The 19,156-nt window shown below is 37.0% G+C and overlaps 1 protein-coding gene across 3 annotated transcripts; it reads left to right on the top strand.

Moving 5' to 3' along the window:
• The first annotated feature begins 558 nt into the window (after positions 1-558).
• On the top strand, positions 559-16,402 carry LOC103724112 (homeobox-DDT domain protein RLT3). 3 transcript variants are annotated; one of them, XM_008815269.4, is made up of 19 exons: positions 559-845; positions 2,690-2,792; positions 2,932-3,192; positions 3,284-3,514; positions 4,456-4,520; positions 5,036-5,275; positions 5,409-5,471; positions 5,726-5,942; positions 6,023-6,123; positions 7,204-7,290; positions 7,402-7,533; positions 8,380-8,520; positions 9,463-9,585; positions 9,696-10,151; positions 11,510-11,947; positions 12,059-12,679; positions 12,876-12,980; positions 13,106-13,331; positions 15,769-16,402. In XM_008815269.4, the coding sequence occupies exons 2-19, from the start codon at positions 2,705-2,707 to the stop codon at positions 15,789-15,791; spliced, it is 3,618 nt and encodes a 1,205-aa protein (XP_008813491.2). In that variant the 5' UTR covers positions 559-845; positions 2,690-2,704; the 3' UTR covers positions 15,792-16,402. The 3 variants fall into 3 exon arrangements, with proteins under 3 accessions (XP_008813491.2, XP_038987285.1, XP_038987286.1); XM_039131357.1 differs by having other exon boundaries at positions 560-845; positions 2,679-2,792; XM_039131358.1 differs by lacking the exon at positions 559-845 and adding an exon at positions 2,122-2,211.
• The last annotated feature ends 2,754 nt before the right edge of the window (positions 16,403-19,156 follow it).

Genomic DNA, 19,156 nt, shown 5'->3' with positions numbered 1-19,156 from the left:
ATAGGTTCACAATCTCTTCATATTCGGAGGTAAAAGTGTTAACAATTAACCTTCTCTAGACCTATATACATTTGAATATACTTTAGCATAATATATATACACTCTCTCTCTCTCTCTCTCTCTCTTTCTACATATATGAAAGTTAAAAAATGAAATTTGATAAGTACTATTTTTATTTAAAAAACGGTGCAAAAGCCTAATAAGAGCAGTTTTTCCTTGTTGTACGGTGCCTATTAAAATAGAAAAATGGTCAAATAGCGGCGGCATTTGCGAAATCAAACGATCATCTTGAGAAGGCCGAACCCACGCATATCACGAGCCGTCCGGTCTGATCGGGTTTCGGCTAACCCGACTCGACTCGCAGCACTCTTTTTCGACCCATTGAGCGGACGGAAGTCTCCCAAGGGCGACCCATATCGACCGTCCAATCGCCAAGCCCACCTGATCGAACGGCTTTTCCGAATTCAACGAGGAGGGGCCATTCCGTAGTATCCCCACGAACCCCGGGGCATCTGTTTCCCAACGCAGTAGATATTTCGCTGGGTTTAAGCCATTGCCCGTAGGCGAGTGGTAGGGTTTTGGGGTCGGGAAAAGAGGGAGGAGGAGAGAGACAGATAGCGCGAGCGGGTGCGAAGCCCTTTTCATTTCGATGTGGCCTCGTGGGTAATGGATGTGGTTCCCTTCGTCTTTTCCCCGAAATCCCTTCAAGAAACCCTAAACCCAGCTAGAATCCCCTCGGGGAGTGGCTTTAGAAATGCGCACGTTGCCATTGGAGAGCTCCGTGATATTGGGGGAGCTCCGAGACCTCTTGTTTTCAACTTAATCCGGGCAGTGAATTTCTCCAGGTGCATTTCTTTATCTTGATCCTATATGACCACTGCTTTTCTTTTTGATGGTTTTGTTAGTGGGTAGTGCGGGGCTTTAATCCAAGAATTAGGTGGATAAGGAGTTCTTTTGGACGTTGGTTTGCTCGTAGCTCACTCTGCCAGTTCTCTCGATCGGCGATTTGCTGTTTTGCGGATAAATGAATCATCTGTTTTACTAATTTCTTGGCTGTGGCATTTGGCTGCCAGTTTCGTAGAAGGTTGCAAATGATTAATTTCGTGTTGGCGCTCCGGGTACCAGTGGTAAATTTTATTTGGTGGTGGTTTTTAGGACTAGTTGATTGGAATTTGGATAAGATTTTTGTATTATTCTTTGTCCGAGAGCGTTCTTCTAAGTGATCTTAGTTTCCTGATTCCAATTTGCAGAGAGATGTGACTGATACTGTTTAACACCCTTGAACTTTTTTTTTTCTTATTTTATGTCGGCATATTCATGAAAAGCTCCGGAAGTTGTTACTCCGAAGTAGCTCATAGTGTGGACTCAAGTGCTGGTTGGCATGGCATGGCACGATATTTACCATGCCAGTGCCTTACTGGATTGTGGCACTGAGATGTCTCGGCTGCATGCCGATACTTGGAATGATGCCATGCCACTACATGCTAAGCATGCCAAGCCCTAGCATAGAATGGAAGAGCAGACTACAATCATGCCCCTGCCCAGCTCGCAGGAGAATCTTGCTGGGCTATAATTATCGGTGTGCAGGTCTGGTTTTAAGGAGATGGACAAGATAAGTTGCACTGTGATTTCTTTTAATTTGGGGGTTTAATGGAAATATGGGGTTTCAGCGATAAATCTGAGGTTTCGAATATTGGTTTTCTGTTTTACTATCTTTTTGAGTGTGGGATTTGGTTCAGTGTTTCTTTTTTTCCGATACTTCAACAATGAAACTTTGTGCTGAGTTGGATTTATGATTGCATTTTGGATGTTGGCAGTGGTAATAGTTATTTGGTTATGGCTTGTTGACTAGCTGATCTGAAGTTTGATATGATTCTGTATTCTTCCCTGGTCGGATAATGTTCTTTTAAGTTATATTAGTCTTTATTTTCCATTTGAAGTGAGAAATGGTTACTGCTGTATAACGATCTTTCTATTGTTGATGCCATTTCTGTTATTATTGTTTGGTTCTGTGTTTTGATGTGCCATATATCCAGGGAGATAGCCACTATAAAGCTGTTCAAAGTCTTTTTGCTAATTATGGTGTCCAGGTTGGTTGTCTAAATAATTTGTCTGATTGTCATCTGGCGGTCAATTTATTGAGAGGATATTGCTGGTTTATCATGCGATTGACTAGACAAAGAATTTTGTGGAGCATTGGTGCAGAAAGCTGTTAGTCAGATTTATTTGAAAATTTCTTGATGCTGCCCAAGTTCTATAGTGACCTTATGCTGATGATCTGAGATTCTATGAAGGAATTGAATTTATTTATGAATTTGTTTTCCACATTGATTTTGGCTCATGCTTTTTCACTAGCTCTAAAATGTTATTTATGATTTTGTAAAGTTAATTTTTATGGCTGAACTTTGTTTAGAAATCACCTGTTTAATTGCCTTGTTGCTCTTTGAATTTCTTGGGTTCATTTATACACCATTTGTGTGATTAATTTTGCTGTGTAAAATGTACGCTCTTCTTATAGGCTGCAGCATCTGTTGAACAATTTTCAGTTGCTTTTGATTTATACATTATTTTGACCTTATTTGTTTGGAAATAACTTTGTACATGAGATGCAGTATCTGTTTGTTTGGAACAGTTCTCCATATGTCACCATTTCTGTGTTCTAACTTCTGGTGTGGAAGATTTTCTCTAGACTTCTGCTGGGTTGATGGGCAATGATGATAACAATGCAAAGAAAGACAATGGGACAAAGAAGACACAAGCCCAACTTCAATCACTGGAAAAATTGTACTCAGGTATCAATTTGCTAGTTTGAGTGTGCTTTGCTTGTTTCTATTATCTCTTTTCTAAATGACTGCTCATTTATTTAAATATCGACAAGGATCTTATGTCTAATTGCATTCTTATTGTGTGTCCTCTTGCTCTTGAATGCAGATGAGAAATATCCAAAGCAAAAGGCAATGGAAGAGTATGCTATATCCCTTAATTTGACATATAACCAGATCCGTACATGGTTTGTTGAGAGGAGAAGGAAAGAGAAAAAGGAGAATGAAGCTCTGAGTAAATTGAAATCCATTGAATCTGTGGAACCAGAATCAGATCAATCAAATGACAATGTATTTTTTGCTGATGGTAGGCATGTCAGCCAGAAAGACAGACACTCAGCACCAATAATGCATAGGGCAAATATATCAGGTAAGGGAGAAAAAAAAGGGCCACACTTTGTTGATATCTTATGAGCTATGGAATCCAGAATCAACCTTTTTAAAGAAGAAATGCTGCGCAGGACATTCTAGCAACCAGCTTGTGAGACATAAAGACAGTCACAAGATTTCAGGACAACATATGAAGAACTCTGTTGCTGGGAGAATGCATTGTGCAGAAAAGAAACATCTTGTTCGCTTACAAGTTTTATTTTCCCAGGACTATATTTTGAAAAAAGTATTTCGCAAAGATGGTCCTCCCCTTGGAGTAGAGTTTGATCCTCCTCCTGGAAATGCTTTCAGCTATCGTACAGGTATGTCTTTCTCTGCATATTGAGCCCAGAAAATGGATTTGTTAACTGAGTCACTTTTTTTTCCCGTTTTTTCCCTTTATGGAATGATACTGTTAATAGTGGTCCTTTTTCCAAGATGGTGGTAAGTTGAACATGAAGTGACTACATTAAAGGAAGACTTTAAGCACAGCGATCTGTTGTCATCTGCTATAACAGAATTTTTAAAATTTCAATGTCTAAAGGATACTTATCTTTTAGTATGGCATGAAATTGTTTTATAATCCTTGAATTAGTATATATAAACTTGGAAAAGATCTGGATCAGATTTCATCTCTTGATGGTGTCTATTTGTAAGAAATATTAGACTTTTCCAACTTTCGTTTTCTGTTAGGATGTGGTGCGGTAGCATAGCACTTCCTCCCAGGAGGCAGAACCTTGAGTCTTTTATTCTTATCAGGACTAAGATAAAATAAAAAACAAATTATTCTATCATCATATCTTAGTCTTCCATCATCTAGGCATCTAATTTTCACAAACTGACATGTCTAAAATCTATTTCTCATGTTTGATCCCTTGTCTGTGCAATTATTGCCATCAATTTGCTCATTTACTTGTTGTTAAATATTCTATATAATATTGAGGTTTGACTACTTTAACAAAAGAAAACTTATCTGTAAGGTTTATGTCTAGGAGGCACAGATAAAAGTCGATATGCTCTCAATCATTCAATTGTAAGCATCTTTTATGATTTTTATATTTATTTCGGAGAGTGTTTCTGTTGCTTGCTTCTGTAAAGTGTATGTATTGCATCATGTTACTGTATACTTATATGTTAACTAGCAGGATAATTCAGTATAAACTACAAACCATTTAGTCAAGATTTTTTTACTTATTTTTAGTTGTAGTTCCATTTTTGTGTTTCTAACTTTATATGGTTTAATGCTTTTTTTGCATGTGGGCAGGTTCAGAAAAGGGGCAAAACCTTCAGTCTTGTTACAATAGCCAAAGAAGCCTCAAAAAGAGAAAGGTACCTGAACTATTTTCAAATGATTTGATAAGTAGCTCAGTTTCCCTTTCAAAGTTGCAAATTTTAGTCTATACATAATAGATGAGATAAGTTGTAATGTGCGAAACAGATTTTCTTAAAAGCATTCTTGGCTTGTACTTTCTTCTCTTCTTATTAGTTATATTATTTTTTTTGATGACAGTATACTTCCTTTACATTGTATTGTGCAGTCTGTCTTGATAGCAGTTAATTTTGAATATGTTCAATATCATTTTTTTAAGAGTTTTCTTTTAGTTAGATATCTATTATCTAAATTTGTAATTGTGCTCCATGGTTCACATTATCTTGGTGGGTTAAGGCTTGGTTGGTATTATTTTTCATCATCACATCAATGACGAGGAAGGGATGACCACCTTATGATGTTTACCAGATGTCTGTTAAAACCAGAATGTGCTCATCTTTTCTTTCAAGATTTGAAATGTAATCTAACTTGTGGCTTTCTTTTATTTTCTTTCATCAAATATATTCATTTCTAGGTCTTGGAGTTTCCTTTGGTGGACCCCATAACTTCCCATGAAAGAAATGTTCCTGAAAAGAAGTGTGGTCTGGGAAAAGGTTTGATGACAGTATGGCGTGCAACAAATTCAGGAAGTGGAAAGTTTCCAACTGGTATTGATTTTGTGAATGGAAGTGCAGCCTGGATGCTGTTCAAATCTAATGCTTCTTTTAAAAAAGTGATGTGTCAGGTTTCAAAAAGAATGCAGCAAAGGGGACAGGTTCAGTAAATATTTTATTCTTTAACTTTGTCTTTTTTCTCATGCTTTAAGGGATTCATTGTTGTCCTTGTAGATTTAGCCCATTCTAAGACCTTAGGTAGAGAGTTTTCTCTTATAACTTTTTATCATGCAGAGACAAAATACATCATGGAAAAAGATAAAGGAGAAGAGAAAGCTTCCCATAAGGAAAAGAAAGGTACTGTTGCCTTGAATGTTCTCTGTAATACGAATATTAAAGTAATAATGAAAGTCAAGCAGCTGATGGAAATTAGCTGGTGTGCAGCTGAAAGATAGTCTCTAGCCTGTAAATCGGCTAGAGATCATTGAAATTTTTGCATGCAGTCACAATTTTTTTGGTAAAGTAACTTAAAGATGTGTAATCAATATGCAAATCTACATCAAGACAAAATATTATGCATTCTGTTCTTCAATTTTTTGCACAATACTCAGGTACTATGTGGCAAGAATGTAGATCAGAAGAAACCTCATCCAACAGAATGCAAGCTTTCACTTGACGAACCAAAATCTTTGGAACAATCAAATGCGCTGACAGTATTAGTTGATGATGAGGAGCTGGAACTCAGGGAGTTACAGGCTGGACCAAATCCATTGAGATGTTCTGCCCATCTTGCTTCAAGTGGAAGACATGGGTGTCCGCTTTGCAAAGGTTTCTTTGCTCCCCAGATTCTGTAGGGATCTGTTTATCTTGTCAGACATACCACAATTAATATTCTTTTTTTTTCAAAGACTTGCTGACCAGGTTTCCTCCACAAAGTGTGAAAATGAAGCTGCCATTCTGCATAAGACCTTGGGATTCTTCACCAGAACTCGTTAAAAAACTGTTCAAGGTTAGGAGACTTCTCTTTTCCCTTGTTAATTGCATCTTCTGCCTGGCGCTGAAATTCATATGACTTTCACTATATGCCATGAGGAATTTCTCTGTTAACCGTGCTAGTATAACTGGAAATAAATTTGAGCCATCTTCACTTTTTACCTCAGCTTTTCTAGATATACAACAATTCCAATTGCAGCTCCCCTTCAACATCCCGCTGTAGCTTTTACCACATAATCATTAGTTTCATAGCTATGAAACCTCCTGAATGAGGGCTATTAGTACACATATTAAAACTAGTCAAATAGATACATGTGTATGCTGTCGGTGCAAATATATTTCTCACTGTTAATTTGCTAGATCTCTTGTGACTCATTATCATGTTTGCTTTTTCTTCATTTTAAGGATGATGTTTAATTTCATTCATAATCAGCTATTACCCTCCTGTTCTCGATAATATCAAATTTTTCCTACTAAATAATAAGTTTAGATGATGATTCAGAAAAATGATGCAGTCAGTGTTTAATCTTTTGCTCTGTATAATGAATATTTTCATAATTCTATACTTTTATGTAAGATAACAGAAACATGGTTAGGTATTTTGCTGCCTCTTGTGTCTGCTTCTAGAAATATGTTGGTTACTGAGACCATTCAGTTTAGCTTATGACACTTGGCTATGGATCAACAAGAAGAAAATCTAAAATAGTGAATGGATGTGGATTAGGTGCTTAGGCATGCACCCACCTGGGAACCATAAATAAAAAACTTGCAACAGATATTTGCTCTTCTTTCGGCCCTGCAATCATGATCGGCACAAATAGAACTAATTGCATTGTAACAGCATCCATGAAGAGAATATATTTTATATTTTGGCTCAGTCCTCCCCTTCTCTCTCAGTATATGTTAACCAAGCCTGGCTTGGTATGCTTTCTTCCCCATTACCTTTTCAAGTAGAAGCTTTGAGGTAGACCTTACTTACAACATACTTTGCTGCCAATAGTAGAATGGTGTTGGGATAGATCTTACCTTTGTCCTTGGAAGTTGCCATATTATTTTACCCTCGAAATGTCTTTCTGATGCGTTGTTTCTTAAGCAGGTTTTGCGTTTCTTGTATACTCATTCTGTAACAATTGAAGTATGCCCCTTTACCCTAGATGAGCTTGCTCAGGCATTCCATGACAAGGTAAAAGCCTTTTGAAGGCTAAATCTAAATTAAATATTTTTAAGAACTTACTCTTATGCACCATTTTTGCATATTGATATTGAACTGTTACTTTTCATATATGAATTCCAGGACTCCTTGTTATTAGGAAAAATTCATGTGGCTCTTCTCAAGCTGCTTCTGTTAGATGTGGAGAAGGAGATAACTGCCGGATTCATCCGCCGAGCTTTCAAGGACTGCAAATTTCTGGGGTTTCTGAACTTTGTAAGTTTACGATACTGAGTGAATGCTTCATAATTTCTTCTTGTTATTTCTCATATTGTAAAACCAGCCAGAAGTTTTTTTTTTAATTACTGATTGGCTTTTCCTTTTTCCCTTGGCATGTTATGAATTTGATCTCTTGCAATCCCAAGTTATTAACAAGTGCATGGAAATGTATGTATCACTGTTATTCTTCTTTGTTGCCCATGTCGATGAAACATAAAATTGAGATATATCGTTGTTAGCTGAGCTATGTGTCTGGAGTCTGGACCCATCAATTATTTTTTTGATATTTCTGGACATCCAATTTTTTCATAGTTATTTGGTAGATCAAGCTATAGATTTCTTTGTTTCATGTGTAAGTAATTCAGAAGGAAAATATTGAGGAACTTTCTTGACCTATATCAGGTGAAGGTGTTTCGTTTCTTAGAGATACTTTTTATGAAGGTGAACGTGGCTCAAAGTTAGGTCTAGGTTTTGTATATTTGGGCTAGCATATTTCTTCTTTCTGGTTCTTACTAAAAGAAGCATGAAGAATTTTTGAGTTGTTCCGCATTTAGATGCTGTTTAATCAGAAAATAGGTTGAAATTTGTTGCTTTCACTATATCTCTTATTACACTGTTAGAGTAATACCAATAAATCTTGTGTTATGTGACTTAGATTTTATGATTTTTTGGGCAGTATGCTCTGATGATTGGAAAACATCCAATTTTGAACACTAACTCGGTGCTTTATTCTTCTTCATTATGACTCCTCATTTCATAACTTACCAAACCCTCCATTCTTGTGCTTTTTTCTCTAGTTAAACTCTCATGTACATTTTGGTTTGGAATTTGTTTCTCATGCAGGTAAGAGAACAGGAACTTGATGTGAATTTCTGGAGTAGATCTCTCAATTCTCTTACATGGACTGAAATACTGCGACAAGTGTTGGTTGCGGCAGGTTATGGTTCTAAGCAGAATACAGCAAAGAGACAAATTTTTAGCAAGGTATTAAAAAATGACTCTTTAGCATGATGGGTGGGTATAAGGCAAAGGTTTAAGTGCTGATGCCGGTGGTTGTGCCATGTGCCAGCATTGGCCCACATATCTGTGCCAGCATAGGTGTTGTGCAGTGCCGAAACAAAAAATTTAAAAAGGATTTAATGACTTGTTTTAATCAAGAATACTTTAAAAAATTAATACTGTGCCAACTGTATTATGTGCTGGTACTGTTCCTAACATGATCTATGCTGGTTGGCACAGATCAGCATGGGCTGGCTTTTGAAACCTTTATATGAATTACTATTGTTGTTGTTGTTATTAGTACTTAATATGACCGCATATTTTCTTATTGTTGATTTTTTTTTTTTTTTGTGGGCTGAGGTATCTAATACTATCGCGTTTCTATAGCAGCAGTCTGACAGTGCTGCTTGATTTGTTATGCATGCTTGTCATTCCTTTGTTAGTGTGAGATCTTACAAATGTCAAAGCAAGAGAGTAATTTCCATGTGTCTGCAAGACAAACAAATTGTCATTTGATTAGGTTGTGGAAACAATTCAACATTACCATTGTTAAGTACCTGTTGATTTCTTCATGGATGATTGGTCATGTTCGGCAGGCTACCGAGCTATTTTAAAATTGTTTCCATTGTACAATGTGGGATAGCGCTGTGTAAATCTTAAGTGGGCTTTTAGATTACTTACATTATAATATCTACTTCTGAGCTCCAGATCATATGTTATCATTCAATATATTGTTGTTGTCTACTTGCTGGTCCTTTATAATGTATCTAACCTCTTTATCTTATTTATGTTGTCATTCTTAGTGTTACTATAAATTTTATGCCTCATCAAGTTCAGGTTAAGAAGTGCAGTTTTGTGCTGGGCTAAAATAGTCATGAATTAAAAGAAAATGCCTCATTTTTCATCTCTTATATGTTCATATTGCAGGAGAGGAACCGAATGGCTAAATATGGCCTATGTCCCCGTACACTGAAAGGAGAACTATTTACATTGTTATCTAAGCAAGGAACTGGTGGTTTAAAAGTTTCTGAGCTGGCAAGAGCTTCTCAGGTATAATCAAAAAAAGTCTATGATGCATCCTTGAAAAAATCAAATCTGCGCGATATCTGAGCATGCAAGTTTTTAATGTATTCATATGGCCTTTATTTGTTATTCTTCAGATTGTTGACCTTGACCTCCCCAACACAAAAGAAGATCTAGAACAGTTGATAAGCTCAACTCTTTCCAGTGATATCACATTGTTTGAGAAAATTGGGCCTTCAGCATATCGTCTTCGTGTGGATCCTCATGTTAAAGGAAAAGAAGACCTTCTATCGGATACCGAGGATTCAGGAAGTGTAGATGATGACTCTGTGGATGCTAGCTCCAGCAATGATGATTCTGAGGAGATTAATTCTGCTATACATGAAAGGTGGATCGTTAAGTACAAGGCTCGGCGAAAGAAAACAGGCCAAGAGGTAGCTAAATGCACTGAAATTGATGAAAGTTATTCAGGGGAAGCATGGGTTCTTGGATTGATGGAGGGTGAATACTCAGATTTAAGCATTGAAGAGAAGTTGAATGCTTTGGCAGCTCTTGTTGATCTTGTTGGTGCTGGTTCTATTGTAAGACCTGAGGTAATCAGAAGTTAGCTGACCTATCTAACCTTTCCTATTTTTGTATTTCATGTTTATTATAAAATATTGATTATCTATTTTTCTTTTATCTTCTGTTTTTTTTTACTGAGGATGTTTAGGTTTTTTTCCATATTTATCTTTAAAAAGTGCTTATTTGTTTAGTTACCCCTAAAAAACGAAAACTACATGTATTCCTCCAACAATTTGGAACTTGCATATATGCTCCTCTGAAAATATGCCAAGTTTCACACACTACACACGCACATATAGATATCCTTCCACTTAGTTTGCTTAGTTGCTTATTTACTGCTAAGAAGTAGAAGCTGTCATGAAATTTTTGACATGCTAAGAATCATATATAAATAGGGGAAAAATAGTCAATGGATAATTTAGGTTTATTTTTCACCAAGCTAAACTTATATTGAAAATGATGTAATAAAATGCAACATAATATGCAAATTTTAGACTTGTAAGGGTGTGTATATTCTTCTTTACCTCTGAAGGGTAAATATTCAAGTAGGGATTTTTGAGGGATATATATTTTAACTCTGTAACTATCTCCACTGAATATGTCTGTATATTTCCTCTTTTTTTGAGAATGTTTTGACAAGACCTTTTGTACATTCTGGAGTTGCTATTTTTTTGGCTAAACATATGCCAGCCTTTTGTTTTTTTATCTACAATTTCAACCATTCTACCCTCTCTTTTCTGAACTAATGAATTGCAGCTTACCCCAATTTTCACTCTATATTTGTTTTTTCTCCAATATTTATCTCCTCTCTGTTCATTGTCCCTATTTCCTGTCTAACCTTCATTTATTTACCTTTTATGTTATTGTGCCACCATTTTTTGATGCGCTATGTTATTGAACAAATGCATCATATTTTGTTGTTTCTATTGCATGAATTTTTCCTTCTCAAAATTTCTTCTACTAGCTTAACCCAAACAGTTGGGAAAGGCTAGATAATGATTGTGAACATTTCTTGTATTGATAAAGGAATCTGAACATTAATGCCAATAATTATCAACATTAACTGTATCATGTAACAAGTTGACCCTGTAAAAAGATATTTTAATAATGCCTTTCTTGCTCTATAAAGAGAGTTGTTCCTAGTTGCATTATTCTATTGCTTAAGCCTGAACATCGTCCTTTTAGGCGGCTCATAATTCTTGACCCAACGTGCTCTGTTTTCTTAACCTGGGAAATAAAAGTTAGATTACACCAGATAAAGAGAATTCTGTGATCCGATGAATTTAAGTTGGCAAACCCTTTTGTTTAACAGTCAGAAAAATCTTGGCTCAACTTCCCTAGAACTTGTAAAATTTTTTACAGCCATTATGTTACTCTTTCTATGCAGGAACCAATAAGAGTCATATCAGTCATTCCCAGCACACAATCTCATGGATCAGGTGCAAAAATAAAGAAATCATCGACAAATAATCATCTACTATCCCAAGCATCATGGGAGGGACCTGCCCATAATGTAGAAGAAACACACTCTTTACCAGTTTCTTGTCCAACTGATTTTTCTGCTACCTTCTTAAAGACAACTAAGCAATCCTCTGTCAATGCAAATGAATATCACCCATCGGTCTCCAGAACAAAGAACTCTGAGCCTATGGGAGAACCTGGTCAAGTTGTGCATCCATTACAGTCCATATATTTAGGATCTGATCGTAGGTACAATAGCTATTGGCTTTTTCTTGGCCCTTGTACTGCAGATGATCCAGGCCATCGAAGGGTCTATTTTGAGTCTTCTGAAGATGGTCATTGGGAGGTGATCGATACATCACAGGTTGTTCATAATCTCCTTTACATGTCAATTAAGGAAATCCATTGATTTTCTTATAACTTATTTTCTCTAAGCTAACCTGGAAGAATATTGCTGTCTTTAACTGCAATGTAGGCTCTGCATACACTGCGCTCTGTTTTAGATGGTAGAGGCACACGGGAGGCTCGCCTTTGTGCGTCTTTGGAGAAGAGGGAAACATTTCTCTGTCAAGCAATGGATGAGTATATGACTGATGAAATTAGAATCAGGCAAACCAGAAGATCTGATCCATCTGACTTAGACACGAATAGTGGAGATGGATCTTCACCTATTTCAGATATAGACAATGTTACGATTCCTACAGAATCCACAGAAAATCTATTGGCTGCATCTGGCGCCATAGTTCTTGAAGTGGGGAGGGGTGCTGAAGATAAGAAGCAAAAATGGGAACGTCTGCAGGCATTTGACAAATGGATATGGAGTTCTTTCTATTCCAGTCTTAATGCTGTAAAGTACAGTAAAAGGTCATATATGGAATCTTTAGCACGCTGTGAGAGTTGCCATGATTTGTACTGGAGAGATGAAAAACATTGTAAAATATGTCATGCTACCTTTGAGATAGATTTTGATCTTGAAGAAAGATATGCCATCCACGTTGCAACATGTAGGGAAGTAGAGGACACCAGCGGGTGTCCAAATCATAAGGTTCTGCCTTCCCAGTTGCAAGCACTCAAAGCGGCAATTCATGCAATCGAGGTGAACCTTAACCTGACTTATAGTCTTTATTTACCCCCTTGTTTGTCTCATACAAGTATGAACTTGTTCTGATTTTCAATTGTAGTTTGCAAGGATTCAAAAGAAATTACATGCGATTTTGATTATGGTTGCAGCGTAAGCAGTAATAGCTTAAGTGCTCTAGTTGATGAAATCTCTGTTCGCTGTTTTTCTACAGATGAATATGCCTGATGCAGCATTAGCTAATACATGGACAAGTTCAGCACACAAGCTTTGGGTCAAGCGGCTGCGACGCACATCATCTATGCCAGAGCTTTTGCAGGTTTGGTTTCAAAAAATACGAATTACTGTCATTTTCAATCTTTTATTACTGAAGTTGTAGTTATGTAAGGTTTCTGACATACACTTTCTTTCTTTTGGTTCTTTTCTCGAAAACATCCATGGCAGGTTCTTGTTGATTTTGTTGGTGCCATCAATGAGGAGTGGTTGTATGAATGTGCTTCTTCTTTTGGTTCTAATATGGCTTTAGATGATATCATTGTATATTTCCAGACCATGCCGCAAACAACATCTGCAGTTGCACTTTGGATGGTCAAATTGGATTCTCTGATTGCTCCTTATCTGGAAAGAGTTCAATCTAAAAGAAGATTAACAAGCATGTCGCAGTTACGACGTATGATAACATCCTACTATGATTTAGATTTGTAACCTTTTCTTACAAAATCATCATGATCTTGTGTGATGCTTATTTCGTAGATATGATTTATTGTTTATCATTTTAGATATATCTTTTGATATATGGCTTGCTTTTCACAATCTGGAAATCATTCTATTAGTTGCATGGAAATGTATCACTTTGATTTGCTTTCAATTAGTATTTTTTATCAATTTCTTTAGTGCCTTATTCTTTTGTTGCATCAATTCCTCTTCTGAAGCAGTTGTTGTGGTTAAGTCTTCTATAGTTTTACCATGGATGAGTAACTGCCTTAATGCATTTGTTGCCTATGGCTAATTAACTAGTTTTGTAACTTTTAGTTTATTAACCATTCATAACAATTCTGGAGTCAGTTTTCCCTCCGTGGGGTATTTGCCATAGTATTACTTTAGACCACATCTTTCAACTTTGGGGCTGTTTGGTTGCCTTCATCTGTGCCACAGATGCTGCATCCCAGCTGCAGGGAACAAATTTAGATGTTTGGTTGTCTGCTACGGCATTAGGTGCAGGCAATCTGAAGCCCTTTTGCGGCATCTAGACATGCAACCAAAACTGGTTGTATCCCCAAATTTAGGCTCTTAGTGTGTTTGCAGTGTTTATGCACTAATATGTCTATGCCATGCTTTTGGTTATGATCAGGAGGGAAAGAGAGTGCCAGAGCAGGGGAGAGAGGAAGGCAATGGGAGCGGGAAGGGAGAGGACAAGGGGTCATGGGACCTGATCCCCACCGAGAGTTTTTTTTTTGCGTTATTTGTTTTTTAATCTTACAAGGATCAGCCCGCGACTCTCGTGATTCCTCTCTTCTCTGGCTCCTCCTCTTCCGCTCCATCGCTCTCTTCCCTTACCGATCCTGCCAGATCTGGCGGATTGTTCCCAAGTATGTCTTAAAAGAATCAACAAATACAAGAATTTATGGTCTTTCTGGATGAAGTAGGATGTAAAATTTAAAGAGAAAAAGATGTTATTGCAAATGGAACCATAGAAAATTAGATTAAACTGATCAAATGGGAAGCTAATTGATGAGGTAATTGACCTGCATGCTACATTTCCCTAGTGCTGTTTGATAGGATTAAGATGAGGTGGATATTACTTATGAAATTGTTTATATGGAAGAAAGTTTAGAGGTTAGAGGTTATTAATTTAGTCAGACCAAACCCAATTTGCCGATTGAATTGTTGATGAAATGCGTTGAAGTGTTCAGATACCAATCTTCATTCTGTTAGACATTGATAAAGCGATAGATGAAAGTAGCAGAAATAGCATTAAAACGGGGTGAATAAAGTGGAGAGCATTCTCTTGATGATGTTATGTGATAGTTGAAAATTATAGGAAATAAAGAGAAGTGTATATGATATGAAGCAGACAATGTGTTAAAAATAGAAGAATTGGGCAGTTGAAAGGGCACTTTAGCATAATATGATGAATGGAGTGAATGCCAGTATATTGGAGAGGATTAAAACTGGGGATGGAATTCATGAGGTATGTAGTACTAGTACCAAGAGAGGACATGGCGAATAAAATGTGCTTGAGATGGTGTGCCTTCGCTATTGCAGTGCATCAACCAAAAGTACAGTTTGAGATGGGAGTCGCACATTTGAGTTTGTGACTCATACAGTGATTGAGCTCTTTCTTATTTTATTTTCTTTGTTATTTTGCACTGAGGAAGGATGTCTTGCTGTACTTGGTGCTCTCTGATTAGATATTTATACTACCCATGAAATAACAAATGGAACACCATAACTGTTGAGAACATATTGCAAAGTTATAATAATTCTACTCAACATAATTTTTTTAAGCTTGGCATTGATCCCGCTATATGCTTATACTATGAGTTGCCTAGGAAGATTTTGCAAGGTTATAACTATATGATCAGTATTCAGTAGTTTGTTTTGATTCCAAGCATGAGACACAGAAACTAGTTTAAAGAGCTATATTAATCTTGGGAGTTTCAGAAACTATATTGCAGAAGCTAGTTTGCAGAAACTAGTTTTATTTAATTGTAAGTATGAGATGCCGAAACTAGTTGAAGAACTATATTGATCTTGGGAGTTTCGGAAAATAATTTTCCTTCTGGAGTAGAAATAATTGAACATTTTCATTGGCCTTTGATGTTCTTGAGGTACAATTTCCTATCTAGCAGACATATCTGTGATTGTTCAGTGCCGGAAAAAGATAATGTTTATCATCTCTTTCAATACGCTAATTGTTTACAAAAGTTAGCAACTATCTTTAAGATGATGCATTTCATCGAACATTCTGATATTGTGTATGGGTTTCTCTGTTAGTTGTCCTAATTCCTGGCTGTATACAATCAGCTTATGATGAATATTTTTGCCCCCTAGATGCATTCTTCTCCCTCATCATTTTCTCAACATTCAAAAATTTTGTGCTGCAGGAAGCGGGGCCTGTACGAGATAGTTTGGAATCAATAAAGCTAATTTTTTTGTTAGCATCTGTGTCGAAGTCAAGAGCATTTGGGTACAAGCTAATACGAGGGATGACATTTAAAGGATTGGAAGATGTATGGCCCACATAATCTCTCTTGAACATTTTGGTCGTACTGATGATAAGAGAGATTCTCCATCAGGCTGTTGCTATGGATTTCTCAGTCCTTGAGCAAATGTTTGTAATTCACTTGGCTGCAGTTTCGATCCATATGTCACCTTTGAGGATAAGGTAGTTCAGCTGGATCAGCAACTGTTGAAAGTGAATCAGTTACCAAACATGAACGTCGTGGCCTGACAAGTTTTGCAGTCCTGTATTTTTGAAGTATAGGTTTGTCACAGCAATGAATGTCACAGTCATGTTAATATTCATAATTTCCTCCATATGAATGTCTTACAGTTTTTTTTTTTTGTTTTAAATATCTCTTCTAATGTCAATTCAGCACTTTGACCAAAACGATTCAAAAGTCATGACAGCAATTGCTTGTAATTAGGGGAGCTGTTTAGCAATCTTTTGTTGAAGTAAATAATTCCTGTTTTCATGTTATTAGGAGAAATTCATTGCTATTTGTATGGCATTTCTGATGATTCTGTTATAATAATGGAGTCTTTTTCATTCCTTGGCATCAGGTGGTCTGTTTTATCCAATTATTTCATTGACAGGCTGATTTGGGTCCTGACATAAAATTAGATTATGTGGGACAATAGATGGTGTTTTCTTCGAGAGGTAGATTTTTGCCTTTTATTTGCCATGCTTGTGGCTTGCAAATTGAGGGCATTGGTTGAAAAGTTGCTTTGGAACAAGGTTACCACTCCGATCAGTGATATCCCAGGCTGGGTGCTATACTGTGCTAGCGATTGAGAAGTTTGGTTTTTATACTTGATGGACCACTGCTTGATTGGCGATATCCAATTATGTCACTAAAATTGTATCTGATATCATGATCATCGGCTCATTTGTTTGGTTGAAAAATTTTGTTGTATAATAGGAAAAAAAAATGTTCTTTAACTCTTTGGAGGACGACATAAAATTTGAAGCTAATATGGACACGAGAACATTGTGTTAAACGTCTGTGCACCTATGTTTAATCAATCCTGCCTCTAATAATATTCGAGGTGCAAACTCTATGGAATGCTGCTTGTTTGATTGCCTGCTAAGTATCATTTTGCAAGTTTAAGATGATGTAGGTTGACATGCTGGCGATTATTTTGCAGTACCCGGGACAGGATTTGCATCAAGAGAAGTTGTAGGTGGGGCTTTCAAAGTAATAGGACTTGCCACCAAGATGACCTTGTGTCAAAATGGATCCAAGCGACAGGAAGTTGCTGGGAAAAGTTGATACTGCCCGCCTACCAAGACTCGCAAGAGATCTTGCTACCTCTAGATTCTGGGCACCCATACAACCTTTTTGAGGTGATGCAGGCCTGCAACTTCAATTATAACTGGGGAGAACTAAATATAGAATTCGCAACTCAAAATGATGCATTTCCAGCTGTAAGTGCAACTTCTGTTACAAGGTGATTCAAATTTAAAAGAAGAGAGATGATAGATAGAGAGAGTGATAGGGACTTGGCCTTTGGGAGACAGCTCGCTCACAGCAGGCCTTCATCAATGCTATACCAACTGCGCACACGTCATTCTCCCTCTCTAGTCCTTTCTCAGGAAATTGCTATCCCTCCAAACCCCACCTCCTTATTAGGCCATTCCCATTTTTTTTGTTTTCTTTTGGGAGGTTGGCTCTTTCTCTTTTATCGTTGATATTATCCGGAATAAGAACATAAAGAGACGAGCCATCCGAGTTCCAATTTATCTAGAATAATTATTGATGGCAGCCGCCATTAGGCTTTAGCTGTCCGGAATAGCGGTGATTTGATGTGATAAACCGAGCTTTACGACGTTAATAACCAGCAACTTGCATGGGGATGGTAACTTAGGTCTTAGTATCATCAAATTGCCTAGTTTGACCTAGGTCCGAGGGACGTACAAGATCGCATTGAATCAAAGCCGTCTATTTAAAAAAAAATTCTGAAGTATCAGGCTCGTCACTAGCTCTGCTAATCATATCCAATTATATTTTGGTTTGTGGTTATCATAGCCATTGAATAATCTAATGTCCTGTCATTTGTATAAATAGCTTGCTTAAATTTACACGAGCAAATATAAACCTTCCAAGATATTTCACATTAACCATCATATTATTTCTATACATGCGCTATGCAAATCTTAGGCAGTGGCATGTCTGCCTATTTAACAACTATCTGAGGTTATATTTTGTTGTGACTTGTCGGGTTTCCTATTTAACAACCCACTTGGCACCTCCTTGTTTCTTGAGATGATATGGCCAAAATTTGAAGTTTACTGAAAGAATGTAATTTATCCTTATGCAATCAATACCAGGTCCTTCTCATGATGGAGTTAACAATGTGCAAAGTTCAGCATACTGAAAACCAAGGACATGGTGCCCTATTATGGTATGATGCTGCATACAGTATGATGAGATTTCTAAGTCATTTCTGATAATAATGGTATTCAAAGTGTTGATTGTTTTTTCCCATTCAATTGGCAATCATTGGGCTGAACAATATGATTTAGGAACCTGGATTATCTTTATGCTTCAGAATTTCGTGCAGGTTTTTTTCGGACTGATCTTGCATCGTCACCACTCCATGCTTATAAAAGCTGTTGAATACTTGAATCTGCTTTGTGAATGATGATATTATCTGTGCTATTTCTGAAATCAATGGTAATACAAAGTGCCAACTTCTGCAATTCAATGAATAATATATGAAAAGTAGACTTTCATGGTGCGAAAATATGATCCCGGAATTTGGTTCATCCCTATGTTACTGAACTTTGAGCAGATTCCAGACATTAAATTCGCACCATCATGCTGTTAGGCTCAACAGATGTGAAATTTGGTTTGTCAACCTAAACTAGAGGAATCATAAACCTTCTATTGTGTCATATTTTGATGGTATTTTTCTTTTCCCGACACTCGAGCAAAAACTGTGCTAAGGGTTTCGAGACCGGCTTCATGTGGCCAAAATCAAAACTTGAAGCCAGGCCCCATTTTATAAAGGGAATAGATATACAAATCACTTCAAGTATCAAAAAGCTTAAATGGCGCTGTTTCACTTCCCCCCTCCCTGTGAAGAAAACGCAATTTGAAGAGTTTAACCTATGCTTTCTCAGCGCCCTGCAGTTCCTCAAAAGCCCCAGCCCTGCCGTCCAAAGAAAAAGACCAAGCCAGATGTGCATGTCCGTTTCTCTAGCGATTAAACCTAGCCTGTTTCCTAAACATGTAAGCTCCCTATGCCACATGGGCTTGGTGTTAACTT

Source organism: Phoenix dactylifera, chromosome 11 (assembly GCF_009389715.1).
Source record: "Phoenix dactylifera cultivar Barhee BC4 chromosome 11, palm_55x_up_171113_PBpolish2nd_filt_p, whole genome shotgun sequence".
Lineage (NCBI taxonomy): Eukaryota > Viridiplantae > Streptophyta > Magnoliopsida > Arecales > Arecaceae > Phoenix > Phoenix dactylifera.
Note: the sequence above shows the minus strand (reverse complement) of the source record. Positions and strands in the feature narration are given on the sequence as shown.